The sequence below is a fragment of the Microcaecilia unicolor genome, chromosome 11 (assembly GCF_901765095.1).
Source record: "Microcaecilia unicolor chromosome 11, aMicUni1.1, whole genome shotgun sequence".
Classification (NCBI taxonomy): domain Eukaryota; kingdom Metazoa; phylum Chordata; class Amphibia; order Gymnophiona; family Siphonopidae; genus Microcaecilia; species Microcaecilia unicolor.
In genome coordinates, this window is record NC_044041.1 from 85,880,704 (window position 1) to 85,906,848 (window position 26,145).

Consider the following 26,145-nt stretch of genomic DNA (forward strand, 5'->3'; position numbering starts at 1 on the left):
GCTTTCTTCAGTAAATAATAGGCTTGAGTGAAAGGAGGAAATTTATCTTCTGAAATTCCCAATATTTCTTTTAAGTAACGTTTCATCATTTCCAATGGTCTCACCAATGTGACCCTTGGAAAGTTAATACATTGAAGGTTATTATTCCTCAGGTAATGTTCAAAAATTTCAGATTTATTCCTTAAGTTAGATAAGTCCTTAATCATTCTGTACATTTTCTATATTTGAAATTTTTCTTTCAGCTTGTTCCATACGTTCAGTTAAGGATTTAATTTCAGTTTCATTTTTATCCATTCTGTGCTCAATATGGGAGACTTCCTGTGTAATATTAACTTGAAGAAAAGTCTTCACTGGTTGAGAAATTAGTACCCATAAAGAGTCTAAAGTTACCGCTGCAGGTTTAATAAAGAATTCAAGAAAAGTTGTCCGTTGACTCAGCTACCCTCTCATGTTTAGTGCTTTGATCACCTGCTTCAGATCCTGCAGGCATGATCTCTCGGGAGGGTGTTCATTGTCCTTCTCTTCCTGCCTCACCCTGTTGTAGTGGAGCCCCACTCGATCCGGAGCCTTGCGGTTGCGGGGGAGGAGCTCTGTAGTTGGGGCTCAGCGTCATCTCAAGCCCAGAGGACGCCGAATGTTCCTCTCTGAAGCCGGCATCTTCTGTGGGACCGCTCCCGACTTCTCCACCCCCAGGGTCCTCAAATGTCCATCCGTCGGACCTACGACTGGGGAAACTGGCAGCAGGGGGGGGGGGGGGGGCTCGGACTGCTGCTCTACCCCGCCGTTTAGGCATATTGGGTCATTCCATGCCAAGTGGTCTAAAATTAAAAAAAAAGTTCCCACCATCATGTTTTCCAATTTTGTTCAAATTGTATCTGTTGCGCGAGTCAGGTGTTAAACGAAGTTTCCCAAAATTTGAGGTCTCTAACTGCAATAGTTGCAGATCTAGACCCCCTTTTCTGAAAGGTTGTCAGGCCATGAGCGCATGACATTTACCAAAATGCCATTTTTGGGGTCTAATAAAATCCAAACACATAAGAATGGCTAAAAAATTCAAATCCTGTACAGTTTTTGATGCTAATTCCGATGGAATACATTTTAACATTATGGATGCAAAATCCAGTCAAACAAGTTGACTCAGTGTGCATCAAAATTGGTCGCGACTCATTGGAACATATTTGGACCAATATTCAGACCGCAACAACTTCCATGCAAACAAAGATACGGACTTGAAACTTTGAACAAGCATTATGCTTGTGCTGGACATAATACTGCCAGATTTGCAACTAACCAGCATCTATAACCGACCTGCAGGATCTCTTCAAAGTTGGCACTGTCAGCGCAAATGGTAAAATATACCAAACTTCAAAGCCAATTATTAAAAATGTCTGCCTGAATCAGCTTGTGAACAGTATCATCTGAAAGAGAAAATTGTGCTTTACAACACTGATATGTTTTTGTTTTGCAATGCCACCATTAAGTAGCTATTTACTACTTGAAGGGTCAGTGAGCTTCAGGCCTTAGTAGTGGATGCACCTTATACTGAGTTTCATCACAACAGAATAGTCTTCCGCACGCACCCTAAGTTCCTGCTGAAGGTGGTGTCTTGAGTTACATCTGAACCAGTCAATTTGTTGTGCCGCCATTTTTTTTCCCTGTCCTCATGACTACCCTGGCGAAAGCAGCTTGCACACCTTGGACTGCAAGAGAGTGTTGGCCTTTTACGTGGAGCGGACCAAGCCCTTCAGACTGCCCAGTTGTTTTTGCTTTGATACCAACAGGAGGGGAGTCACCAATGGTAAACACACCATTTCCAATTGGCTAGCAGATTGCATTTCCTTCGCTTATGCCCAAGCTAGGCTGTGTTTAGGTCATGTCACGGCTCATAATGTTAGAGCCACAGCTGTGTCAGTGGCCTGTATAAAGTTGGCCTCCATTGAAGAGATTTTCAAGGCTTCAGTCCACACATTCACACCTCACTACTGCCTTGAGCAGGATACCCTAAGCGACAGTCAGTTTGGACAAATCAGTGTTGCAGAATCTGTTTGGGGTCTAGAATCCAACACTACACCCCTGGGCCCATTTTATTCTGTTCCAGGCTGCACTCTCAGCTATCTGTATATAGTTTCAGATTAATCTGTTATGTCCTCGCTGTTGCGAGGCCCAATTGACCAATGTTTGTTGTTTTGGGTGAGCCTGGATGCTAGGGACACCCCACTTGTGAGAATGATTCAGCCTGTTTGTCCTCGGAGAAAGTGAAGATACTTACCTGTTGCAGGTATTCTCCGAGGACAGCAGGATCATTCTCAGTCCCGCTCACCTCCCCATGGACTTTTCTCTTTCTTTCTTATTCTTTTGGATTAAACTGAAGTGCGGTTGCGCAGCTGGCTGGAAGGCACTTCGCACATGCATGGTGGTGTGCGGCATGCACACCAGAAGGCTCTAGACAAATTTTTGCTAGTTATCATGCCGATTCCCGGGCCAATGTGGATCGTCAACCCACTTGTGAGAATGATCAGCCTGCTGTCCTCAGAATACCTGCTTACAGGTAAGTGTCTTCGCTATATATAAGTATGATGACTAAATAGGTATGTAAAATTCTCATTGAAATTCTAAATGGTTGCTGAGAAAATGGAAAAAAAAAATCCTAGGGGGTTAGGTTTCTTTTTTTTGTTTTTTTTTGTCTTGCCCTATAGATACATACATGTAACCAAAAATGGGGCTGAACAGTAGTAGTTAAAAAGTGATAATGGACTTAAGTGAACAGTTTTGGGATATTCACCCAGAATGAAGAAGGCTTTTCTAGTGCTTTTGGGCAAACTGTTGCCTTTAGAGAGAGAGGTCCTCGTCTGGTTTGGTACAGATTCTGTTTTCCACCTAAGAATATTAGAATTCGAGTGTTGCACCACAGGGTGCTCCAGTGAGTATTGAATTTTTGTGCGTTTTTGCTTTCCTTATAGGTAAGCGAGTCTGGTGTGCACAGGCCACATGTAGCAGGCATACATGGCAGGAGCAATGATGGATCCTACTCCTTGGTGCTGGCAGGAGGATATGAGGATGATGTTGTAAGTCACTTGAGTCCTTTTTTTTTTTTGTTTTTTTTTGAGTGGGGGTTGGTTGGATGGGGGCATCAAAGTAGTAGTAGTATATTTGCACTTCTGAGACTTATCTGCTCTTCCTGTGCATGGTTCAGGGTGGAGGGTTGAGCTGGCTTACATGTCCAGTTTTTATTTAATGTGTATTTCAGGACAATGGAAATGAATTCACATATACAGGAAGTGGAGGACGGGACCTTTCTGGCAACAAACGCACTGCTGAACAATCTTGTGACCAGAAACTTACAAACATGAACAGGTGAGCATGACCATGAGAAGAATTCTGTTGGTTTAGCTTTCCCTTCTTCTGTAGCATTAGTAAAACTGTCATATGTTTTGACTGGAGTTGGCCAAGTAATGGTTTTGAAGATGGTTCTGGTCTTGAGCACCTAAGTGTATGGTCATCGGGGGGGAAAATAAAAGCTTTTACCTCTTATCTCATGGACTTCCATGGTCAGTTCTTTTGAAGTATAGTTCCATCTTTTACATAGTAACATAGTAGATGACGGCAGAAAAAGACCTGCACGGTCCATCCAGTCTGCCCAAGAAGATACTTTTTTATTTGTACTGTCCTTTTCAGTGCACAGACCGTATAAGTCTGGCCAGCCCTATCCCCTGCCTCCCAACCACCAGCTCTGGCACAGACCGTATAAGTCTGCCCAGCACTATCCCTGCCTCCCACCACCGGCTCTGGCACAGACCGTATAAGTCTGCCCAGCACTATCCCCGCCACCCAACCATCAGCCCCGGAACAGACCGTATAAGTCTGCCCAGCACTAGTCCTGCCTCCCAACCACCAGCTCTGCCACCCATTCTAGGCTAAGCTCCTGAGGATCCCTTCCTTCTGCACAGGATTCCTTTATGGTTATCCCACGCATGTTTGAATTCCGTTACCGTTTTCATCTCCACCACCTCCCGCGGGAGGGCATTCCAAGCATCCACCACCCTCTCCGTGAAAAAATACTTCCTGACATTCTTCTTGAGTCTGCCCCCCTTCAATCTCATTTTATGCCCTCTCGTTCTACCGCCTTCCCATCTCCGGAAAAGGTTTGCGGATTAATACCTTTCAAATATTTGAACGTCTGTATCATATCACCCCTGTTCCTCCTTTCCTCCAGGGTATATATGTTCAGGTCCGCAAGTCTCTCCTCATACGTCTTGTAACGCAAATCCCATACCATCCTCGTAGCTTTTCTTTGCACCGCTTCAATTCTTTTTACATCCTTAGCAAGATACGGCCTCCAAAACTGAACACAATACTCCAGGTGGGGCCTCACCAACGACTTGTACAGGGGCATCAACACCTCTTTTCTTCTGCTGGTCACACCTCTCTCTATACAGCCTAGTAACCTTCTAGCTACGGCCACCGCCTTGTCACACTGTTTCATCGCCTTCAGATCCTCAGATACTATCACCCCAAGATCCCTCTCCCCATCCGTACCTAGCAGACTCTCACCGCCTAACACATTACGCCTCTCTTGGATTTCTACTCCCTAAGTGCATCACTTTGCATTTCTTCGCATTGAATTTTAATTGCCAAACCTTAGACCATTCTTCTAGCTTTTTCAGATCCTTTTTCATGTTTTCCACTCCCTCCGGGGTGTCCACTGTGTTACAAATCTTAGTATCATCCGCAAATAGGCAAACTTTACCTTCTAACCCTTCAGCAATGTCACTCACATATATATTGAACAGAATCGGCCCCAGCACCAATCCCTGAGGCACTCCACTACTCACCTTTCCCTCCGAGCGAACTCCATTCACCACCACCCTCTGGCGCCTGTCCGTCAACCAGTTCCTAATCCAGTTCACCACTTCGGGTCCTATCTTCAGCCCATCCAGTTTATGTAAGAGCCTCCTGTGGGGAACCGTGTCAAAAGCCTTGCTGAAATCTAAGTAGATTACGTCTATAACACGTCCACGGTTCAATTCTCCGGTCACCCAATCAAAGAATTCAATGAGATTCGTTTGGCACGATTTCCCTTTGGTAAAACCATGTTGTCTTGGATTTTGCAACTCATTTTCTTCCAGGAAATTCACTATCCTTTCCTTCAACATCGCTTCCATTACTTTTCCAATTATCGAAGTGAGGCTTACCGGCCTGTAGTTTCCAGCTTCTTCCCTATCACCACTTTTGTGAAGAGGGACCACCTCCACCGATCTCCAATCCCTCGGAACCTCTTCCATTTCTAATGATTTATTAAACAAATCTTTAAGAGGACCCGCCAGAACCTCTCTGAGCTCCCTCAATATCCTGGGGTGGATCCCATCTGGTCCCATGGCTTTGTCCACCTTTAGTTTTTCTAGTTGTTGATACACACTCTCTTCAGTGAACGGTGCTATATCCACTCCATTCTCAAATGAACTTTTGCCAGTCCATCGTGGTCCTTCTCCCGGATTTTCTTCAGTAAAAACAGAACAAAAGTATCTATTTAGCAAATTTGCCTTTTGTTCATCATTATCTACATAGCGGTTTGCAGTATCTTTTAGTCTCACAATTCCCTTTTTAGTCATTCTCCTTTCACTAATATACCTGAAGAAATTTTTGTCACCCCTCCTTACCTTTCTAGCCATTTGTTCTTCCGCTTGCGCTTTCACCAGACGTACCTCCCTCTTGGCTTCTTTCAGTTTCCTCTGGTGTTCCTCGTCTTGAGTTTTTTTTTGTATTTCTGGAATGCGAACTCTTTAGCCTTTATTTTCTCAGCCACTTGCTTGGAGAACCATAGCGGTTTCCTTTTTCTCTTGCTTTTATTTACTTTCCTTACATAAAGGTTTGTGGCCCTATTTATAGCTTCTTTCAGCCTGGACCACTGTCCTTCCACTTCTCGTACGTCCTCCCAGCCCATCAGCTCCTTCCTTAGGTATTCCCCATTTTACTATAGTCAGCACGCTTGAAATCCAGGACTTTGAGTTTTGAGTGGCAACCCTCCTCTTCAGCCGTCATATCAAACCAAACCGTTTGATGGTCACTGCCGCCGAGGTGGGCACCCACTCGGACATTTGACACGCTATCCGCATTTGTGAGCACCAGATCCAGCGTCGATCCCTCCGTCGTGGGTTCCATGACCATTTGTCTGAGCAGAGCACTTTGGAAAGCATCCACAATCTCTCTACTTCTTTCCGATTCCGCAGACGGAACCTTCCAATCTACATCCGGCAGATTGAAATCTCCCAGCAACAGCACCTCTCTCTTCTTTCCCAACTTTTGAATATCTGCGATCAGGTCTTTATCTAATTCTTCCAATTGTGTTGGAGGTCTGTAGACAACACCCACGTGGACAGAGGTTCTGTCCTCTCTTTTTAAGGTGATCCATATCGCATCTTCCTTACCCCAGGTCCCTGTCATTTCGGTTGCTGTGATATCATTTCTCACATATAGAGCTACTCCTCCACCTTTACAACCCTCTCTATCCTTCCTAAATAGATTATAGCCTGGTATGTTTGCATCCCATTCATGGGAACCATTGAGCCATGTCTCTGTGATTGCAACAACGTCTAAGTCTGCCTCCAACATTAGGGCTTGAAGGTCATGAACTTTGTTGCCAAGACTGCGAGCATTTGTGGTCATCACTTTCCATTTACATTTCCATTTCCTGGTATGTGTTTCAACATTTGATATTTTGGTGTGTTTTCTGTCTTTAGGTCCCTCCATATCTTTTTGTTCCACCTTAATTTATTTTGCTTTTGCTGTTTCTTCTGGCTCAGTTCTATTTTTAGGAACCTCACAGAGCTCTAATGGAGCAAAAGAATTCTGTAGGGGTAACACTTGTGAGGGTGTATGCCTCTGTGTCACATGACGAAGTCTGAGCCTACTGTGAACCATCTATTCTTAGGTGGTTTTATCCTTTGAGGCAGTGGTGTGAATTTGGTTTGATTTTGTGCAGTCTTAGAAGTTGCTTTAAGTGCATCTAATTCCTGCTTTCCTCAGCGACCCTCCAGACCGGTCAAGACGCGTGGGTTATGTCCTCCTACCAGCAGAGGGAGACTGAGAAAACACTAAGCTTTTGAAGCCTGTATATATAACCTGTGCAGAACCTCCACTAGCCAGTATTTTCTCAGTCTCAGCAGAGGTAGCAGTTGACAGCCTGTGCAGTCTCCAATAATCTGGTGAGGTAGTTTGTCATTGGGTCGTAGGATTTTTTCCTTCCAAACTTTATTCTGTTGCAGTACCCTGTACGTGTGTGTGTAAGGAGTCCGGGACAATGGAGGAACGGCCCTCCGTGATCCTCAGGATAGGAAGTTGGGATCTTTTCTCAACCGTAGTTTTGTTTTGTCGGCTCTAGCCCTGCAGGCCTCGGTTTGTGGGGGTCTGGTAGCTCGGGCATGTTTTCGTTGTGCCGAGAAGCTCCTGGATGATTCGGTAGATGTTGGTTCTTCTGGGGGTCAGGAGTTAGCCGACTTGGACATGGGTTCATCCTTTTTGTCTGAGGCTTTTATGATTTGTTGCCTACTTCAGACAAAAAATATGGCTATGGTTGTGGGTCTCTGCCACTTAAGGGAGCTATGCTCTTTGGAGAAGATTTGGACAAGTTAGTGTGAGGTCTTAGTGATACCAAGGTTCTATGGCTTCCAGATTTTCGGTTCAAGGCAGGGGCCAGAACTAGTTCCTCTCTGGGATGGTTTAGGGAGGCTCAGCGGTATAGGCCGGGCAGATCGAGTGGGACCTACCCCTAGCTGTCTGTTTGTCCAATTTAGATTGTAAGCTCTGTTGAGCAGGGACTGTCTTTTCATGTTAATTTGTACAGCGCTGCATAAGTCTAGTAGTGCTATAGAAATGTTTAATAGTAGTAGGACCTCTAGGGGTCGGTTTTTCCAGCGCACACAGTTCTTTCGTGAGAGTCGTCGCGGAGGGCGTGGCTTTTCCGCGGGAGGTTAGTATTCAGGCCACAATTCCCAATGAAGGTGTGCGGGCTCAGGCTCTGGTGCATGTTGGGGCTCGGCTGAGTCTGTTTTACCAGAGTTGGGCCCAAATCAGGTCAGATCAGTGGGTTCTCAAGGTGTTTCGAGGCGGATGTGCGCTGGAATTCGAAAGCTGTTCTCCCGAAGTGTTTCTGGAATCCCTCTGTCAGTCTTGGAGCAAGAGGGCAGCAGTGAGGGACACTCTGCGGTGGCTGCTCGCGTTGGGAGCCGTGGTTCCTGTTCCTTCAGATCAGCAACGCTCAGGGTGCTATTTGATCTATTTTGTGGTCCACAAGAAAGAGGACACTTTTCGTCCCATTTTAGATCTCAAAAGGGTCAATGCGGCACTCAAGGTGCCCTCTTTCCGGATGGAGACGTTGCGGTCGGTCACTGGTGCGGTCAGGAAAGGAGAGTTTCTCACTTCCCTGGATTTGACGGAAGCTTATCTTCACTTTCCTTTGTGCAGCCTTTTGGTTCCAAGTTACAGGGTCCGATTCGTCTGTTCCTTGCAGAGAAGGCGCCGACGGCCCGTACTTATCGTCAGGTCCTGGGCCTGATGGCGGCGACCATAGAGGTAGTTCCGTGGGCCAGGGCGCACATGCGTCATGTACAGTCAGCTCTGCTCAGTCGTTGGTCCCCTCTGTCGCAGGACTTGGAAATGTGTTGTCCGCTGTCGGTGGCCTCTCGTCTCAGTCTCCGCTGGTGGCTCAGTCCGCGCAATTTGGGAAAGGAATGCCGTTGGAGTCCCCACAGGGGCTGGTAATGGTCACGGATGCCAGTCTGCAAGGTTGGGGGGCACATTGTCTCAGTCAGGTAGCTCAAGGCCGGTGGTCTCGGGCAGAAGCAGAGTGGTCCATCAACCGGCTGGAAACTCGGGCCATTCGGGTGGCGCGCCAGGCCTTGACGTCGGTGGTTCGCCACAAGGCAGTCCGAGTGCTCTGTGACAATGCCATGGCAGTAGCATATGTCAACCGTCAAGGGGGGAACAAAGAGCCTTGGCGGCGCAGTTGAACTCATCTTCAGGCTCTCTTGGCAGCGCATGTGGCCGGGGTAGGTCACATAGATGCAGATTATCTCAGCAGGCACACTCTAGATCCCAGAGAGTGGTCTTTTCTTCGGTCAGTGTTCCAGTGAGTTGTGTCGGTCTGGGGACTTTCGGTGATCTTAGGGCAACGGCTCGCTATGCGCAAGTTCAGAGATTTTTTTTTTTTCAGTCGCTGAAGAGACCCTTGAGCGGAGGAAATCGACACTCTTCTGTTGCCTTGGCTTCGGGAGTGACTGTATGTGTTTCCTCTGTGGCTGTTAGTCGGTCGAGTAATATAGCGCATCGAACATCACTCCGGTCGGGTGATTCTGGTAGCTTCGGATTGGCAGAGTCGACCATGGTATGGAGACCTGGTGCGGTTGGCAGGGGCGGCGGCCCTGCCTTTGTTGGGATCAGTTCTGTGTCAAGGCCCGATAATCATGCCGGATCCGGCTCGGTTTTCGCTTATGGTTTGGCTCTTGAGCGGCACAAGTTGAAGAAGAAGGGGCTTTCGTCCAGTGGCTTTGCTACAATGTTGAGTTGCCGTAGACGATCCACTTCCTTGGTGTATGTCCGGGTTTGGAGAATCTTTGAGCACTGGTGTGAAGACCATCGAGTTCGGCCGTTTCACTCTTCGGTGGCGGAAGTTTTGGAATTTTTGCACGATGGTGTTGATAGAGGTCTGGCCTTGTCTACACTGAAGGTTCAGGTGGCAGCTTTGTCATGTTTTCGTGGGAAGCTTCAGTGAAAGTCCTTCGCGTCTGTGCCTGAGGTAGTGCGTTTTTTGAAGGGTGTTAAGTTGCTGCGTCCGCCTCAGTAACGGATGGTGCCTCCGTGGGATTTGAAGCTAGTTTTGGATGCTTTGATCAGGCCTCCGTTTGTGCCTCTGGTATCGGCATCTTGTAAGGATTTATCTTTAAAGGCGGTCTTGTTGGTGGCGATTACTTCAGCACGGAGTGTTTCAGAGCTTCAGGCTTTGTCTTTTAGGGAACCATTTTTGTCCTTTCTGAGGGAAAGGTTTCGTTGCGGACGGTGCTTTCCTTTTTTGCCCAAGGTGGTTTCCGAGTTCCATGTTAATCAGGTCATCTCTCTGCCAGTGTTGGGTGATATGGCTGGAGATTCGGAGCAGCGTGGTATTGCCAAGCTGGATGTCAGGAGAGTTTTGAGTTGTTATCTCTCTGGAACTCAGGACTTCAGAGCCTCTGACCGTTTGTTCGTTCTTCATGGTGGCCCAAAGAAGGGTGCAGCGGCTCCTAAGGTGACCATAGCACGGTGGTTGAAGGAGGCGGTTGCATCTGCTTACTTGGTGAAGGGTCCTGTGGTGCCTAGGGGCTGGTCTGCTCATTCCACTAGGGGAATGGCAGCCTCGTGGGCGGAGAATAGTATGATTTCTCTGTTAGATATTTGTCGGGCTGCGGTTTGGTTTTCGTTGCATTCCTTTGTGAAGCATTATAGGATTCCTGTGCATGCAAAGGACGAGGTGCGCTTTGGGGCAGCAGTTTTGACCTCTGGCCTTAGTAGGTCCCTCCCATAAGTTAGTTACTGCTCTGGTACGTCCCACGCGTCTTGACCGGTCTGGAGGGTCGCTGAGGAAGGTGAAATTAGATCTTACCTGCTAATTTTCTTTCCTCTAGACCCTCCAGACCGGTCAAGAGCCCGCCCTGTCTGTATTGGAGGCCAGGAGGTGTATTTGTTGGATAATTCTTGGCTGCTGTAAATTGTTGTTTCTCTAATTGCAGACTGTTTATTTCTGTTTTGTGATAGGAGTCCGGGACAGGTGGGGATCTTCTTTGATAGTCCACCTGTAGAAGCCCAACTGTTTTATCAAAGGCAAAGGAACATGTTTCCGTAAGAGCAAGCGGAAGATGTTTCTTGTTTTTGCAGTTTACTGTGACCACGTACAGGGTTGCTAGTTGTTGTTAGTGTTTTTTGTTTCTCTGCTTTGTCAGGGGTATACTGGCTAGTGGAGGTTCTGCACAGGTTATATATACAGGCTTCAAAAGCTTAGTGTTTTCTCAGTCTCCCTCTGCTGGTAGGAGGACATAACCCACGCGTCTTGACCGGTCTGGAGGGTCTAGAGGAAAGAAAATTAGCAGGTAAGATCTAATTTCACCTTAATTTACTGACCTCTTGTTTTAAACTAGCGAGCTGATTACAGATAGGACAAGCCTTAAGTTTCCAGATGATTGGCCTTGAAACTAAAGCTTCACAATTATTACAGAGAATAAAAGTCATCTGGGTATGAATAGGTATTTTATGATGAGGCTTGACAGTGTACAAGATTAACTTTACTCCTCAGCAATTTGAGACAGTTGTAATTCGGGTGGAGTTAAGTTGTGATAAGTAGTATAGTTAGAATAGGGATTTAGGAAGTGTCAGTCTTGGGGTGGGTGGGTATAAACCTAAACTTGTGGAATGTGTTTGCTGTAAAACCTATCTTAGGCCTGTATTAAGCCTCTTTTCTACAAAGCTGATTGGGACAAGGGGAAGACAAGGATAGTAGGTAAAGATGTGCAAAAAAAACCACAGTTCTAGGGTAGGAAAAGCCACAAATATAGCCAGCACAAATCTTATCTGAGTTTCTCCAAGCCAGAGACCAGCAGCACAGCTCTCCACAGAAAACACACTTGTGCTTTTAAAATGGCTGCAGAAAAAAAACAAAACTCAGGTGAACTGAGATAGATGGGGTGGGGGAAGGAAGGAGCTCAGAAACTTGGCAAAAGAAAGATTTCTAATACTTGCTGGCAGTTTGAAATCAGAAATCTAGTTTTCAGATTCACAGATATCAATAAACCAGTTTGAAACACAGATTATACAGTAAGATCAAACAGGGCTTTTTTTTTTTTTAATCTTTTTAGGAAAATATATCTGCAGGGACACAGACAAGGATAGTAGGTAGAGATGTGCAAAAAAACCACAGTTCAAATGCAGTGCAATATCCTCAGCGCATGCTCATTGGTGGCCTTCTCATAGTTGGCATAGGGTTTTTGGGATGTTTTAAAAAAAATTTTATTCATCACAGCAGCAGACCTGTAAATAAGGAGTAAGCAGACAATATCAGTTTTTGAGGCGAGTCTGATTTACACATTTGCTGTGAAGCGTTCTTTTAAAAACAATGCTAGAGAGTCAGAACAGGCCTTAGGAAGTAGACCATGCTTTGATCTAAAATGTATGTTTCTGATCTACTTCATGGTCTTTGTTGGAGGGGCACTAAAGTTTTTTGCATTCATACATTAAACCATGTATCGTACTACAAGTGCAGCCTTCTAACATTCAAGGAGGCTTATGTTGCTTATCCCTGGCCTTTTTGGTATAAGACATTGTAGTTAGGGTTGCATGTGTGTGTTTTGCTCTTGTTAGACACAACAGCCTTATCAACATGGAGGCAGAAGAAAAATTCCATTCAAAACTATCCTTAAGTTTATTCTTCTACATGTATATTGGTGAGCACAGTAGCATCTCAATTTCCTTAAATTCATCATGGTAGGATACACTGACATACCATTTTATAATCCATCATATTCACTGCTTACATGTAATTGGAGGTAACTTTTAAGACATGAATTATAGTGGTGGTATATATTTAGTTCATTGCTGTTCTGTAATTCACACCAGTTCAAGAAGAAATACATTGTAGTCTCAAAGAATAGTAGTATCCTGGTGCGTTCCTATAGGTTCCCAAAATACTCTGGCAGTTCTTGGCAATAGCTATATTTTCTTTGTAACTGCTACATGTATAAACAATTTTAATGAACATATGGGTCATCTCGGTTGGGGTCTCTCTTCATATGTTGTGTGTCTTGGACTAAAAACATTTATTTCTTTGCAGAGCTCTTGCACTGAATTGTAATGCACCCATTAATGATAAAGATGGCGCTACAGCCAAGGACTGGAGAGCTGGAAAACCAGTCAGAGTGGTACGAAATGCCAAGGGGAGAAAACACAGCAAGTATGCTCCAGAAGATGGAAATCGATATGATGGGATCTACAAGGTTGGCTGTATTTTTTTTTCTTTTTTTTCTCAGGAAGGATTGGAATAGTGTGCATATTAAAATGACGAAGATTTTATGGTGCTCTGCAGCTTATGTTCTAGGAGCTGCTTTCCTTTTGGAGTGAGAAGGAATTGGAGCTAAAGCAGTGTTGAACTGGATCAGGAACTACAACAGTCCAGGACTACTGCTCCAGTGGGTTGCCCGTAACTATCTGCTGGAGAGACATACTGTTGAGCAAAGCCTGCACAATGCCCTTTATAAAGGCAGAGCTCACAAATGTCTATCTGCTGGTTGATGGGCAGAACCTATTGGTTCTGGACTGGTCTGGTAGTAACGATAAGGAATTAGAACACAAGAGGTGCTAAAGAGGCTGCATCTTGTAAAATGAGAGGAAATAAATGTTTTAACAGTCTGAAGATGGGAGTATATTGGAGGCAGAACGTGCTGTGGTTCACTCAAAGAACAGTTCCATCTCCACTAACACATTCTCCTCGTCAATATTCTTTAGTCTTAACAGTGCATAATATCAGAACAAAGTATATTCACTAAGAACTACAAAGGAGGAAAAAAAAAAGTTACTCTTCCACTGAACTGCTTCTATCGGCTCTCATGTCTGCCTCCAGCAGTATGTTTGTCCTGTTGCAGTCTGACCCCGTTTTCTCAGACCCCATCTGTCTCCAGCAGTGGGTTTCTTTGTACTGAACAGTGGTTCTTTGCTATGCTGCTTCTTTCAAAGCATAGTAATTGGTAGCACCTATGTGCCTGAAAGTTGAACTTGGGGGTGTAAGTAGGGGATGTATGAGATCAGAATAGGTGGTGGGAACACGCAAATTATATACAGGGGTCAGACCACAAGATGTCTTCCTGTAGTGTCTCCTGTGATAGGTGGATATGGGTGGATAAACACACAACTTACCCATTTGACATTCATATATTTTGTATAAGAACTGTTAAAAGTGGAAACTGTCCTAGTACTTTTCACATCTTCTTTTCAGAGTATGGTGTTTTCCATAGTGTGAGCTTTTAAAGTGACGACACATGAAAGCTTTAGAATTTCTCTAGCTTGTAGCATGCCAACCTGTTTGCTCTATTTTCCAATAAGAATCTTAATTGGTGTTTTCATCTTGAGCTGCTTTTGGATGAGTGGGTCCAAAGAAGATGGTATGGAAAAGTAATGGGCCCTTTTTTTAACCTCCTATGTGTTTAGGTTGTAAAATATTGGCCAGAAAAAGGAAAATCAGGCTTCTTAGTGTGGCGCTACCTGTTGAAACGGGATGATGAGGAACCTGCCCCATGGACCAAGGATGGAAAAGAGAGGATGAAGAAGTTGGGGCTGACTTTGCAGGTTTGGGTTTTTCTTAAAACCTTGATAATTTGTCCTGATTGGAGAGGAGGACTAACATAATGCTATTTTGCCCTTTCATATGCATTAAAATTAATATTGAACTGTAGTATTAGCTGTGGCATGTGAATGTCTTCTGAGGCAGTGGTTTCTTAAACTGTCAGTGTATTGAGGGGACCAGAATTGTTTTTCTAACAGGATCACTTACAGAAAATTACCCCAAAATAATACTGAGCGGATTCTATACCTTGGATATCTTATTAGTGATCTAACATGAGTTAGATTTTTTTTTCTGTTTTTGAAGTAATCCTTTATTATTCTGTTCTTTGATTTATTATTGCTATTTTTCTTTCATCTCCCTCTGGTTTTCTGTGCACTACTTCTGCGATCTCTAGCTTTTTTTTTTTTTATATGTATGTTTATTATTTCACATAAACAAGTTCAATACAATATCCAATACTTCAACTTAATGTACATGAGTTAGATTTTAATGCACTTATTGTTTTCTAGCCCATTGTAAACCATAAAATTGTATTTCTGTGTTTACCACCTTTCTCTCACCTACCCACACCCATCCTGTTAGAATATCAATGAAATGCTTTGATGTCCCCATGCATACCTCCTACCCACCCCCACCCTCCCACCCTGTCAAAGTAATGCTTGGATGTCTCACTCATATATACTATCTGTTACCATGTTTGCTTATTTCCGATCTGACAAAGAAGGGCAACCTTCGAAAGCTAATCAAGAAATGTATTAAGTTATGTCCAATAAAAAAGGTATCTTATTTTCTTTTCCATGTTTTATTTTGTTTGATTTCTATTGATAATGCACTTCTCCGAGGACAAGCAGGCTGCTTGTTCTCACTGATGGGTGACGTCCACGGCAGCCCCTCCAATCGGAAACTTCTCTAGCAAAGTCCTTTGCTAGTTCTCGCGCGCCCGCGCGCACCGCGCATGCGCGGCCGTCTTCCCGCCCGAAACCGGCTCGAGCCGGCCAGTCTTCTTTTGTCCGCACTCGGTACGGTCGTGTTTTCGCCGTGTCGAGCCCCGGAAAGTCGACCTCGCGCGTCCAAATTTATTTTGACGTGTTTTTTCTTCGGAAAAGTCTTTTCAAGTGTCGGGAAGTGCTCCGGAACCCCCCCCCCCCCCCCCCGGGTTTCGTGTTAATCCTCCCCGTACTTCCAGCTTTTTGCCCCGATAAGTTTTCTTTCGTCGTCGGGGTAGGCCTCTTTTCGGCCTCGGTCGAGATTTTCTCCCTTACAAATTTTTTGGTGCTCTTTTTCCGTCATTTCGGACTTTGATTTCGCCGGTGCGATTTTTCCGCCCATGACATCGAAGCCTTCCAGCGGCTTCAAGAAGTGCACCCAGTGCGCCCGGGTTATCTCGCTCACTGATCGACACTCGTCGTGTCTTCAGTGTCTGGGGGCCGAGCACCGCCCTCAGAACTGCAGTCTGTGTTCCCTGCTTCAAAGGCGGACTCAGGTAGCGAGATTAGCCCAGTGGAACGTGTTGTTCTCGGGCTCTTCGTCGGCATCGGCACCGGGATCTTCGAGTGCATCGACGTCGTCAGCGTCCAGACCATCTTCCTCGGCCGCCCCTGCATCGAGTGCATCGAGGCATCGGGCCTCTGCATCGGCGCCGAGACATCAGATAGCTGCATCGACGTCGGTGGTACCGGGACCTCGTCTGCTGATGTCGTCGGACGGTGGTGCATCGTCAGGAGTGCAGGTGAGGGCTGTCCATTCCTCTGCTGGTGGCGGTGAGCCTTCGGGTGGGTCTCCTCCTACCCTGAGGGCTCCTGCGGTACAGCCCCCCCGAGACCGACCTCCTTCGGCCTCGGCCCCGAGGAAGCGACGGCTGGATTCTACGTCCTCCTCGTCGGTGCCGGGGAGCTCCAGTGACATGCTTCAGAAGAAATCGAAGAAGCATCGACACCGGTCGCCTCCCCGCGTCGGCACCGAGAGCTCTGGGTCGCCGAGGGAGTCGGCACCCAGCAGGCATCGGCACCGAGAGGACCGCTCACCCTCTGTTCAAGAGGTGTCGATGCGCTCCACTCTGGACAGCCCGGAACAGCCTCCTCGCCCGGAACAGGTTCTGACGTCGACGCCTGCATCGACCTCTTTGCCTTTCTCTGCAGCCGCTCTGAACGAGAGCCTCCGGGCCGTTCTCCCAGAGATTCTGGGAGAGCTGTTGCGCCCTACCCCTCCGGTACCGGCGGTGCTTGCGCCTCCGGTACCGTCGAGCGTGGCGCCGGCTGGCCCATTGCCCGGGGTGAGGTCCCCGACGTCGGTACCGCGTCGGCCACCTCCCAGGAGGGCTCCCCAACTACGTCGGCGGAGGGAGCTTCGCCGATGCGGGCCAGGGAGTCTACCTCTCGACGCCCCCATCGTGGACGTGGCTCCACTGAGTCGAGCCGGGCGAGGTTGCAGACACAGGTTCGTGAACTTGTGTCTGACACCGAGGGTGAGGCCTCGTGGGAGGAAGAAGAAGACCCCAGATATTTCTCTGACGAGGAGTCTGAGGGTCTTCCTTCTGATCCCACTCCCTCTCCTGAAAGACAGCTTTCTCCTCCTGAGAGTCTGTCTTTCGCTTCCTTTGTCCGGGAGATGTCTACGGCCATCCCCTTCCCGGTGGTTGTGGAGGACGAGCCCAGGGCTGAAATGTTTGAGCTCCTGGACTATCCTTCTCCACCTAAGGAAGCGTCCACTGTTCCCTTGCACCATGTCCTAAAAAAGACATTGCTTGCGAACTGGACAAAACCTCTAACTAATCCCCACATCCCCAAGAAGATCGAGTCCCAGTACCGGATCCATGGGGACCCAGAACTGATGCGCACCCAGTTGCCTCATGATTCTGGAGTTGTGGATCTGGCCCTAAAGAAGGCTAAGAGTTCTAGGGAGCATGCTTCGGCGCCCCCGGGCAAGGACTCTAGAACCTTAGACTCCTTTGGGAGGAAGGCCTACCATTCCTCTATGCTCGTGGCCAAAATCCAGTCTTACCAGCTCTACACGAGCATACACATGCGGAACAATGTGCGGCAGTTGGTGGGCTTGGTTGATGCTCTCCCCCCCGAGCAGGCCAAGCCTTTTCAGGAGGTGGTCAGGCAGCTGAAGGCGTGCAGAAAATTCCTGGCCAGAGGGGTGTATGACACCTTTGATGTTGCGTCCAGGGCCGCTGCTCAAGGTGTGGTGATGCGCAGGCTCTCATGGCTGCGTGCCGCCGACCTGGAGAATAGACTCCAGCAGCGGATTGCGGACTCGCCTTGCCGTGCGGACAACATTTTTGGAGAGAAAGTCGAACAGGTGGTAGTCTCTCCACCAGCGGGACACCGCATTCGACAAGTTCTCCCGCCGGCAGCCTTCAGCATCTACCTCTACAGGTAGAAGATTTTTCGGGGGAAGGAAGACTGTTCCCTACTCTTCTGGTAAGCATAGGTACAATCCTCCTTCTCGACAGCCTGCGGCCCAGGCTAAGCCCCAGCGCGCTCGCTCTCGTCAGCAGCGTGCGCCTCAGCCAGGCCCCTCGGCTCCCCAGCAAAAGCAAGGGGCGAGCTTTTGACTGGCTCCAGCAGAGCATAGCCGACATCCAAGTGTCAGTGCCGGGCGACCTGCCAATCGGGGGGAGGTTGAAAGCTTTTCACCAGAGTGGGACCAGGCTGCTGGCATCGGCGTTTAAGAAGGAGATAGAGCAGCTTTTAAACTAGAAATGGGGGGAAGGCCGACAGTCGCTCAAAAGAGCATGGTTCGGGATAAGGTATCTTTCAAAGATATCACCATAACAGGGAAGATAGAGTATCCTGATAGTGAGGTTGCAAAAGAGATTGTAGTAGATCGGGTATCTTTAAATAACAATAAAAATCAGACAAAAGATTGCCAATTAATACTGTCAAGTACTAAGCATGATGTACTTAGGAACAACAAACATAGTTTGAAATGTCTATATGCGAATGCCAGGAGCCTAAGAAATAAGATGGGGGAGTTGGAATATATTGCACTAAATGAAAAATTAGATATAATAGGCATCTCTGAGACCTGGTGGAAGGAGGATAACCAGTGGGACACTGTCATACCGGGGTACAAATTATATCGTAGTGATAGGGTGAATCGGATTGGTGGAGGGGTAGCATTGTATATTAACGAGAGCCTTGAATCAAATAGATTGAAAATTCTGCAGGAAACAAAACACTCCTTGGAATCACTGTGGATTGAAATTCCATGTGCAAAGGGGAAAAGGATAGTGATAGGAGTGTACTACCTGTCCGCCTGGCCAGGACGAACAGACGGATGCGGAAATGTTAAAGGAAATCAGGGACGCAAACAAACTGGGCAACACAATAATAATGGGGGATTTCAATTACCCGCATATAGACTGGGTTAATGTAACATCTGTACACGCAAGGGACATAAGATTTCTTGATGAAATCAAGGACAGCTTCATGGAACAGCTAGTTCAGGAGCCGACAAGAGAAGGAAAAATACTAGACTTAGTCCTTAGTGGTGCTCATGATCTAGTGCAGGGGGTAACGATACGAGGGCCGCTTGATAACAGTGATCATAATATGATCGGTTTTGATATTGGCATTGAAGGAAGTGAAACTAGGAAATCAAGTACGCTAGCGTTTAACTATAGAAAAGGTGATTACGACAAAATGAGAAAAATGGTGAAAAAAAAGACTGAAAGGAGCAGCTCGCAGACTAAAAAACTTGCATTAGGCGTGGATGCTGTTTAAAAACACCATCCTGGAGGTTCAGGACAAATATATTCCACGTATTAGAAAAAAGGGAAAAAAGACTAAACGTCAGCCGGCGTGGCTAAACAGTAAGATAAAGGAAATCATTAGAGCCAAAAAACAATCCTTCAGAAAGTGGAGAAGAGAACCAACTGAAAGTAACAGGATAGATCATAAGGAATGCCAAGCCAAATGCAAAGCGGAGATAAGGAGGGCAAAAAAGGACTTTGAGAAGAAATTAGCGTTGGAAGCAAAAATACATAGTAAAAATTTTTTTAGATACATTAAAAGCAGGAAACCGGCCAAAGAGTCGGTTGGGCCGCTGGACGAAAATGGTGTTAAAGGGGCGATCAAGGAGGACAAAGCCGTAGCGGAGAAATTAAATGAATTCTTTGCTTCGGTCTTCACCGAGGAGGATTTGGGCGGGACACCGGTGCCGGAAAGAATATTTGAAGCGGGGGAGTCGGAGAAACTAAACAAATTCTCTGTAACCTTGGAGGATGTAATGGGTCAGTTCAGCAAGCTGAAGAGTAGTAAATCACCGGGACCTGATGGTATTCATCCCAGAGTATTAATAGAACTAAAAAATGAACTTGCGGAGCTACTGTTAGAAATATGCAATCTGTCCCTAAAATCGAGTGTAGTACCGGAAGACTGGAGGGTAGCCAATGTTACTCCGATTTTTAAGAAGGGTTCCAGAGGAGATCCGGGAAATTATAGACCGGTGAGTCTGACGTCGGTGCCGGGCAAGATGGTGGAGGCTATTATTAAGAATAAAATTGCAGAGCATATACAAAAACATGGACTGATGAGACAAAGTCAGCACGGATTTAGTGAAGGGAAGTCTTGCCTCACCAATCTAATGCATTTTTTTGAGGGGGTAAGCCAACATGTGGACAATGGGGAGCCGGTTGATATTGTATATCTAGATTTTCAGAAGGCGTTTGACAAAGTGCCGCACGAAAGACTCCTGAAGAAATTGCAGAGCCATGGAATCGGAGGTAGGGTATTATTATGGATTAAGAACTGGTTGAAAGATAGGAAGCAGAGAGTAGGATTGCGTGGCCAGTATTCTCAGTGGAGGAGGGTAGTTAGTGGGGTCCCGCAGGGGTCTGTGCTGGGTTCGTTGCTTTTTAATGTATTTATAAATGACCTAGAGATGGGAATAACTAGTGAGGTAATTAAATTCGCCGATGACACAAAATTATTCAGGGTCGTCAAGTCGCAGGAGGAATGTGAACGATTACAGGAGGACCTTGCGAGACTGGGAGAATGGGCGTGCAAGTGGCAGATGAAGTTCAATGTTGACAAGTGCAAAGTGATGCATGTGGGTAAGAGGAACCCGAATTATAGCTACGTCTTGCAAGGTTCCGCGTTAGGAGTTACGGATCAAGAAAGGGATCTGGGTGTCGTCGTCGATGATACGCTGAAACCTTCTGCTCAGTGTGCTGCTGCGGCTAGGAAAGCGAATAGAATGTTGGGTGTTATTAGGAAGGGTATGGAGTCCAGGTGTGCGGATGTTATAATGCCGTTGTATCGCTCCATGGTGCGACCGCACCTGGAGTATTGTGTTCAGTACTGGTCTCCGTATCTCAAAAAAGATATAGTAGAATTGGAAAAGGTACAGCGAAGGGCGACGAAAATGATAGTGGGGATGGGACGACTTTCCTATGAAGAGAGGCTGAGAAGGCTAGGGCTTTTCAGCTTGGAGAAGAGACGGCTGAGGGGAGATACTGATAGAAGTGTATAAAATAATGAGTGGAATGGATCGGGTGGATGTGAAGCGACTGTTCACGCTATCCAAAAATACTAGGACTAGAGGGCATGAGTTGAAGCTACAGTGTGGTAAATTTAAAACGAATCGGAGAAAATTTTTCTTCACCCAACGTGTAATTAGACTCTGGAATTCGTTGCCGGAGAACGTGGTACGGGCGGTTAGCTTGACGGAGTTTAAAAAGGGGTTAGATAGATTCCTAAAGGACAAGTCCATAGACCGCTATTAAATGGACTTGGAAAAATTCCGCATTTTTAGGTATAACTTGTCTGGAATGTTTTTACGTTTGGGGAGCGTGCCAGGTGCCCTTGACCTGGATTGGCCACTGTCGGTGACAGGATACTGGGCTAGATGGACCTTTGGTCTTTCCCAGTATGGCACTACTTATGTACTTATGTACTAAAGGTGGCCTCTAATAACCTCCGATCAGTGGGTTCTCCAAATAGTCCGGCAAGGATACACCCTCAATTTGGCCTCAAAACCTCCAAATTGTCCACCGGGAGCTCAGTCTTACAGCTTCCAGCACAAGCAGGTACTTGCAGAGGAACTCTCCGCCCTTCTCAGCGCCAATGCGGTCGAGCCCGTGCCATCCGGGCAAGAAGGGCTGGGATTCTATTCCAGGTACTTCCTTGTGGAAAAGAAAACAGGGGGGATGCGTCCCATCCTAGACCTAAGGGCCCTGAACAAATATCTGGTCAAAGAAAAGTTCAGGATGCTTTCCCTGGGCACCCTACTTCCCATGATTCAGGAAAACGATTGGCTATGCTCTCTGGACTTGAAGGATGCCTACACACACATCCCGATACTGCCAGCTCACAGACAGTATCTGCGATTTCAGCTGGGCACCCGTCACTTCCAGTACTGTGTGCTACCCTTTGGGCTCGCCTCTGCGCCCAGGGTGTTCACAAAGTGCTTGGCTGTAGTAGCAGCAGCACTTCGCAGGCTGGGGGTGCACGTGTTCCCATATCTCGACGATTGGCTGGTGAAGAACACGTCCGAGGCAGGAGCCCTGCAGTCCATGCAGATGACTATTCGCCTCCTGGAGCTACTGGGGTTTGTGATAAATTACCCAAAGTCCCATCTTCTCCCAGCACAGAGACTCGAATTCATAGGAGCTCTGCTGGATTCTCGGACGGCTCGCGCCTATCTCCCAGAGGCGAGAGCCAACAACTTGTTGTCCCTCGTCTCGTGGGTGCGAGCGTCCCAGCAGATCACAGCTCGGCAGATGTTGAGATTGCTGGGCCACATGGCCTCCACAGTTCATGTGACTCCCATGGCCCGCCTTCACATGAGATCTGCTCAATGGACCCTAGCTTCCCAGTGGTTTCAGGCTGCTGGGGATCTAGAAGATGTGATCCACCTGTCCACGAGTTTTCTCGAATCCCTGTATTGGTGGACAATCTGGTCCAATTTGACTCTGGGACGTCCTTTCCAAATTCCTCAGCCACAAAAAGTGCTGACAACGGATGCGTCTCTCCTGGGATGGGGAGCTCATGTCGATGGGCTTCACACCCAAGGAAGCTGGTCCCTCCAGGAACGCGGTCTACAGATCAATCTCCTGGAGTTGCGAGCGATCTGGAATGCTCTGAAGGCTTTCAGAGATCGGCTGTCCCATCAAATTATCCAAATTCAGACAGACAACCAGGTTGCCATGTACTATGTCAACAAGCAGGGGGGCACCGGATCTCGCCCCCTGTGTCAGGAAGCCGTCAGCATGTGGCTCTGGGCTCGCCGTCTCGGCATGGTGCTCCAAGCCACATATCTGGCAGGCGTAAACAGTCTGGCCGACAGACTGAGCCGGATTATGCAACCTCACGAGTGGTCGCTCAACTCCAGAGTGGTGCGCCAGATCTTCCAAGCGTGGGGCACCCCCTTGGTGGATCTCTTCGCATCTCGAGTGAACCACAAAGTCCCTCAGTTCTGTTCCAGGCTTCAGGCCCCCGGCAGACTGGCATCGGATGCCTTCCTCCTGGATTGGGGGGAGGACCTGCTGTATGCTTATCCTCCCATTCCTCTGGTGGGGAAGACTTTGTTGAAACTCAAGCAAGACCGAGGCACCATGATTCTGATTGCTCCTTTTTGGCCGCGTCAGATCTGGTTCCCTCTTCTTCTGGAGTTATCCTCCGAAGAACCGTGGAGATTGGAGTGTTTTCCGACCCTCATCACGCAGGACGAAGGGGCTCTTCTGCATCCCAACCTCCGGTCCCTGGCTCTCACGGCCTGGATGTTGAGAGCGTAGACTTTGCCTCTTTGGGTCTGTCAGAGGGTGTCTCCCGCGTCTTGCTTGCTTCCAGGAAAGATTCCACTAAGAGGAGTTACTTCTTTCTGTGGAGGAGGTTTGCCGTCTGGTGTGACAGCAAGGCCCTAGATCCTCGCTCTTGTCCTACACAGACCCTGCTTGAATACCTTCTGCATTTGTCTGAGTCTGGTCTCAAGACCAACTCTGTAAGAGTTCACCTTAGCGCAATCAGTGCATACCATTACCATGTGGAAGGTAAGCCGATCTCAGGACAGCCTTTAGTTGTTCGCTTCATGAGAGGTTTGCTTTTGTCAAAGCCCCCTGTCAAGCCTCCTACAGTGTCATGGGATCTCAATGTCGTTCTCACCCAGCTGATGAAACCTCCTTTTGAGCCACTGAATTCCTGCCATCTGAAGTACTTGACCTGGAAGGTCATTTTCTTGGTGGCAGTTACTTCAGCTCGTAGAGTCAGTGAGCATCAGGCCCTGGTAGCCCAGGCCCCTTACACCAAATTTCATCATAACAGAGTAGTCCTCCGCACTCACCCTAAGTTTCTGCCGAAGGTTGTGTCGGAGTTCCATCTGAACCAGTCAATTGTCCTGGCAACATTCTTTCCCCGTCCTCATTCCTGCCCTGCTGAACGTCAGCTGCACACATTGGACTGCAAGAGAGCATTGGCCTTCTACCTGGAGCGGACACAGCCCCACAGACAGTCCGCCCAATTGTTTGTTTCTTTTGATCCCAATAGGAGGGAGAGTGGCTGTAGGGATACGCACCATATCCAATTGGCTAGCAGATTGCATTTCCTTCACTTATGCCCAGGCGGGGCTGGCTCTTGAGGGTCATGTCACGGCTCATAATGTTAGAGCCATGGCTGCGTCGGTAGCCCACTTGAAGTCAGCCTCCATTGAAGAAATTTGCAAAGCTGCGACGTGGTCATCTGTCCACACATTCACATCTCATTACTGCCTGCAGCAGGATACCCGACGCGACAGTCGGTTCGGGCAGTCAGTTCTTCAGAACCTGTTTGGGCTTTAGGATCCAACTCCACCCCCCGAGGGCCCTGTTTGTTCTGTTCCAGGCTGCACTCTCAGTTAGTTGGTAAATTTTTTAGGTCAATCTCAGTTATGTCCTCGCCGTTGCGAGGCCCAATTGACCATGGTTGTTGTTTTGAGTGAGCCTGGGGGCTAGGGATACCCCATCAGTGAGAACAAGCAGCCTGCTTGTCCTCGGAGAAAGCGAATGCTACATACCTGTAGAAGGTATTCTCCGAGGACAGCAGGCTGATTGTTCTCACAAACCCGCCCTGCCTCCCCTTTGGAGTGTGTCTTCCCTTGAAGTGTATTGTCTTGCTATATACTGGACTGGCCGGCTCGAGCCGGTTTCGGGCGGGAAGACGGCCGCGCATGTGCGGTGCGCGCGGGCGCGCGAGGACTAGCAAAGGACTTTGCTAGAGAAGTTTCCGATTGGAGGGGCTGCCGTGGACGTCACCTATCAGTGAGAACAATCAGCCTGCTGTCCTCGGAGAATACCTTCTACAGGTATGTAGCATTCGCTTTACTGTAAATCAGCTCCTCCCCCCCCCCCTTTTTTTTTAATATAAAAGGAGGAATCCAAAGGCACTCAAACAGGGTTAAAAATAAAACAAACCCTGAATCAGAGCTGGTTCTCTTCCTGCCTACTTTCTGCTCCGTGGATTTGGTTCATGCTTTTTCAATAGTATGATCTTCATCCTGATACTGATTCTGTGTCCCATTAATGCAAGTAGTGAAGGAATCTAGATCCTACTTACACATTTAGTGTGCGCTTCCCCTCCATCCCACATATGCACATCTGTATTGACAGGTTTGTTTGCCTAATGGTTTTCTTTACATGGTTATCCAGAGAGAGACGACAATACTACATCTGTATCCTACTAGATTAGCACAGGTCCTTGGGCCTGTAATATACCTCTAATATAAGTTGGTGTCTCTTGCATTTCATTGTTAGTGATTTGAAGCTGTATTGTACAGCAGAGACCATGAATGCATGACTGTGGAAATGACCCTGCCTGCCTTTCATTATCTCTCCAGTATCCAGAGGGTTATGTGGAGTCTGTTGCAAATAAAGAGAGAGAAAAGGAAAATGAGAGTGAGGATGAGGAGCTGGAAACTCCAAGAAAGAGGAAGAGGAAATCTGCAGAAGGTCAGTGCGTCTGAGATTGGAGGATACACCAAGAATCTGTGTTCAGGAGACGTCCTTTAATGAGAGACTGTAGAGCATATGTTGTTTTGGGATGCTATTTAGGCATGTGTACTTTATAATACTGGTTTGCAGAATCACTGGGGTGCAGTTCATCTAATCAAATATCTTAAAATGAAGGCAAGGTTGCAAATAAGGTGGTTAAATAGGATGTGGAGAAATTTAGGGGTAGGCAATTAGCATGTTAACGTAATTAACACGGACCCAAATTTTTAATGCTGATCCTCCTCCCCTGTTTACCTTAACATGGCGTCTCGGGCAGCAGCACTAATTGCCGCATGCTAGTGACCCAGAAGCCTTGCCTCTGTTGCATCCTGTCCCCCCCTCTGACGTAACTTCTATTTTGCCGAATGCTGCAAAGACGAGGCTTCTGGGTCAGCTGAACACGGCTGTAGGAATCACTGCCGAACGCTTTCTAACTCTCACCCCATAGGGCTTCTGTTGCAGCACCCTTGCCATTTTGTTGCCTTTCTCTACTGCTTCAATTCTGTCCACATCCTTCCAGAGTAAGGCCTCCAGAACTAGCTCGCTAATGACTTGTACAGCAGTATGAACACTACCTCTTTTCTCTTAGTTGGACTCCTCTTTGTGCCTAGTGGTAATTAGGGACACTGGTTACGGCGATGAGATTATGCAGTTATCTGTAATACATAGGAAACAACACTAATATCAATGGTCATTTGATAACGGTAGATTGTTCTATAGCACAAACAGTGCAGATAGGGCCATGATATTGCTAAATTGCCCATGAATAAAGTTGCATGCAGGTAAGCAGTCTCATATGTATATCCTTTTTAAAAAAATTAGA

The 26,145-nt window shown here is 47.1% G+C and overlaps 1 protein-coding gene across 4 annotated transcripts in view; it reads left to right on the top strand.

Moving 5' to 3' along the window:
• Positions 1 to 26,145, top strand: part of UHRF1 (ubiquitin like with PHD and ring finger domains 1) — a 171,535-nt gene that overhangs the window by 107,442 nt on the left and 37,948 nt on the right. For all 4 annotated transcript variants that reach the window (XM_030219374.1, XM_030219377.1, XM_030219375.1 and 1 more), the window contains 5 exons: positions 2,961 to 3,065; positions 3,248 to 3,354; positions 12,848 to 13,010; positions 14,218 to 14,355; positions 25,169 to 25,280. In XM_030219374.1, coding sequence (XP_030075234.1) covers positions 2,961 to 3,065; positions 3,248 to 3,354; positions 12,848 to 13,010; positions 14,218 to 14,355; positions 25,169 to 25,280 — 625 coding nt within the window. The remainder of the gene's footprint in view (positions 1 to 2,960; positions 3,066 to 3,247; positions 3,355 to 12,847; positions 13,011 to 14,217; positions 14,356 to 25,168; positions 25,281 to 26,145) is intronic.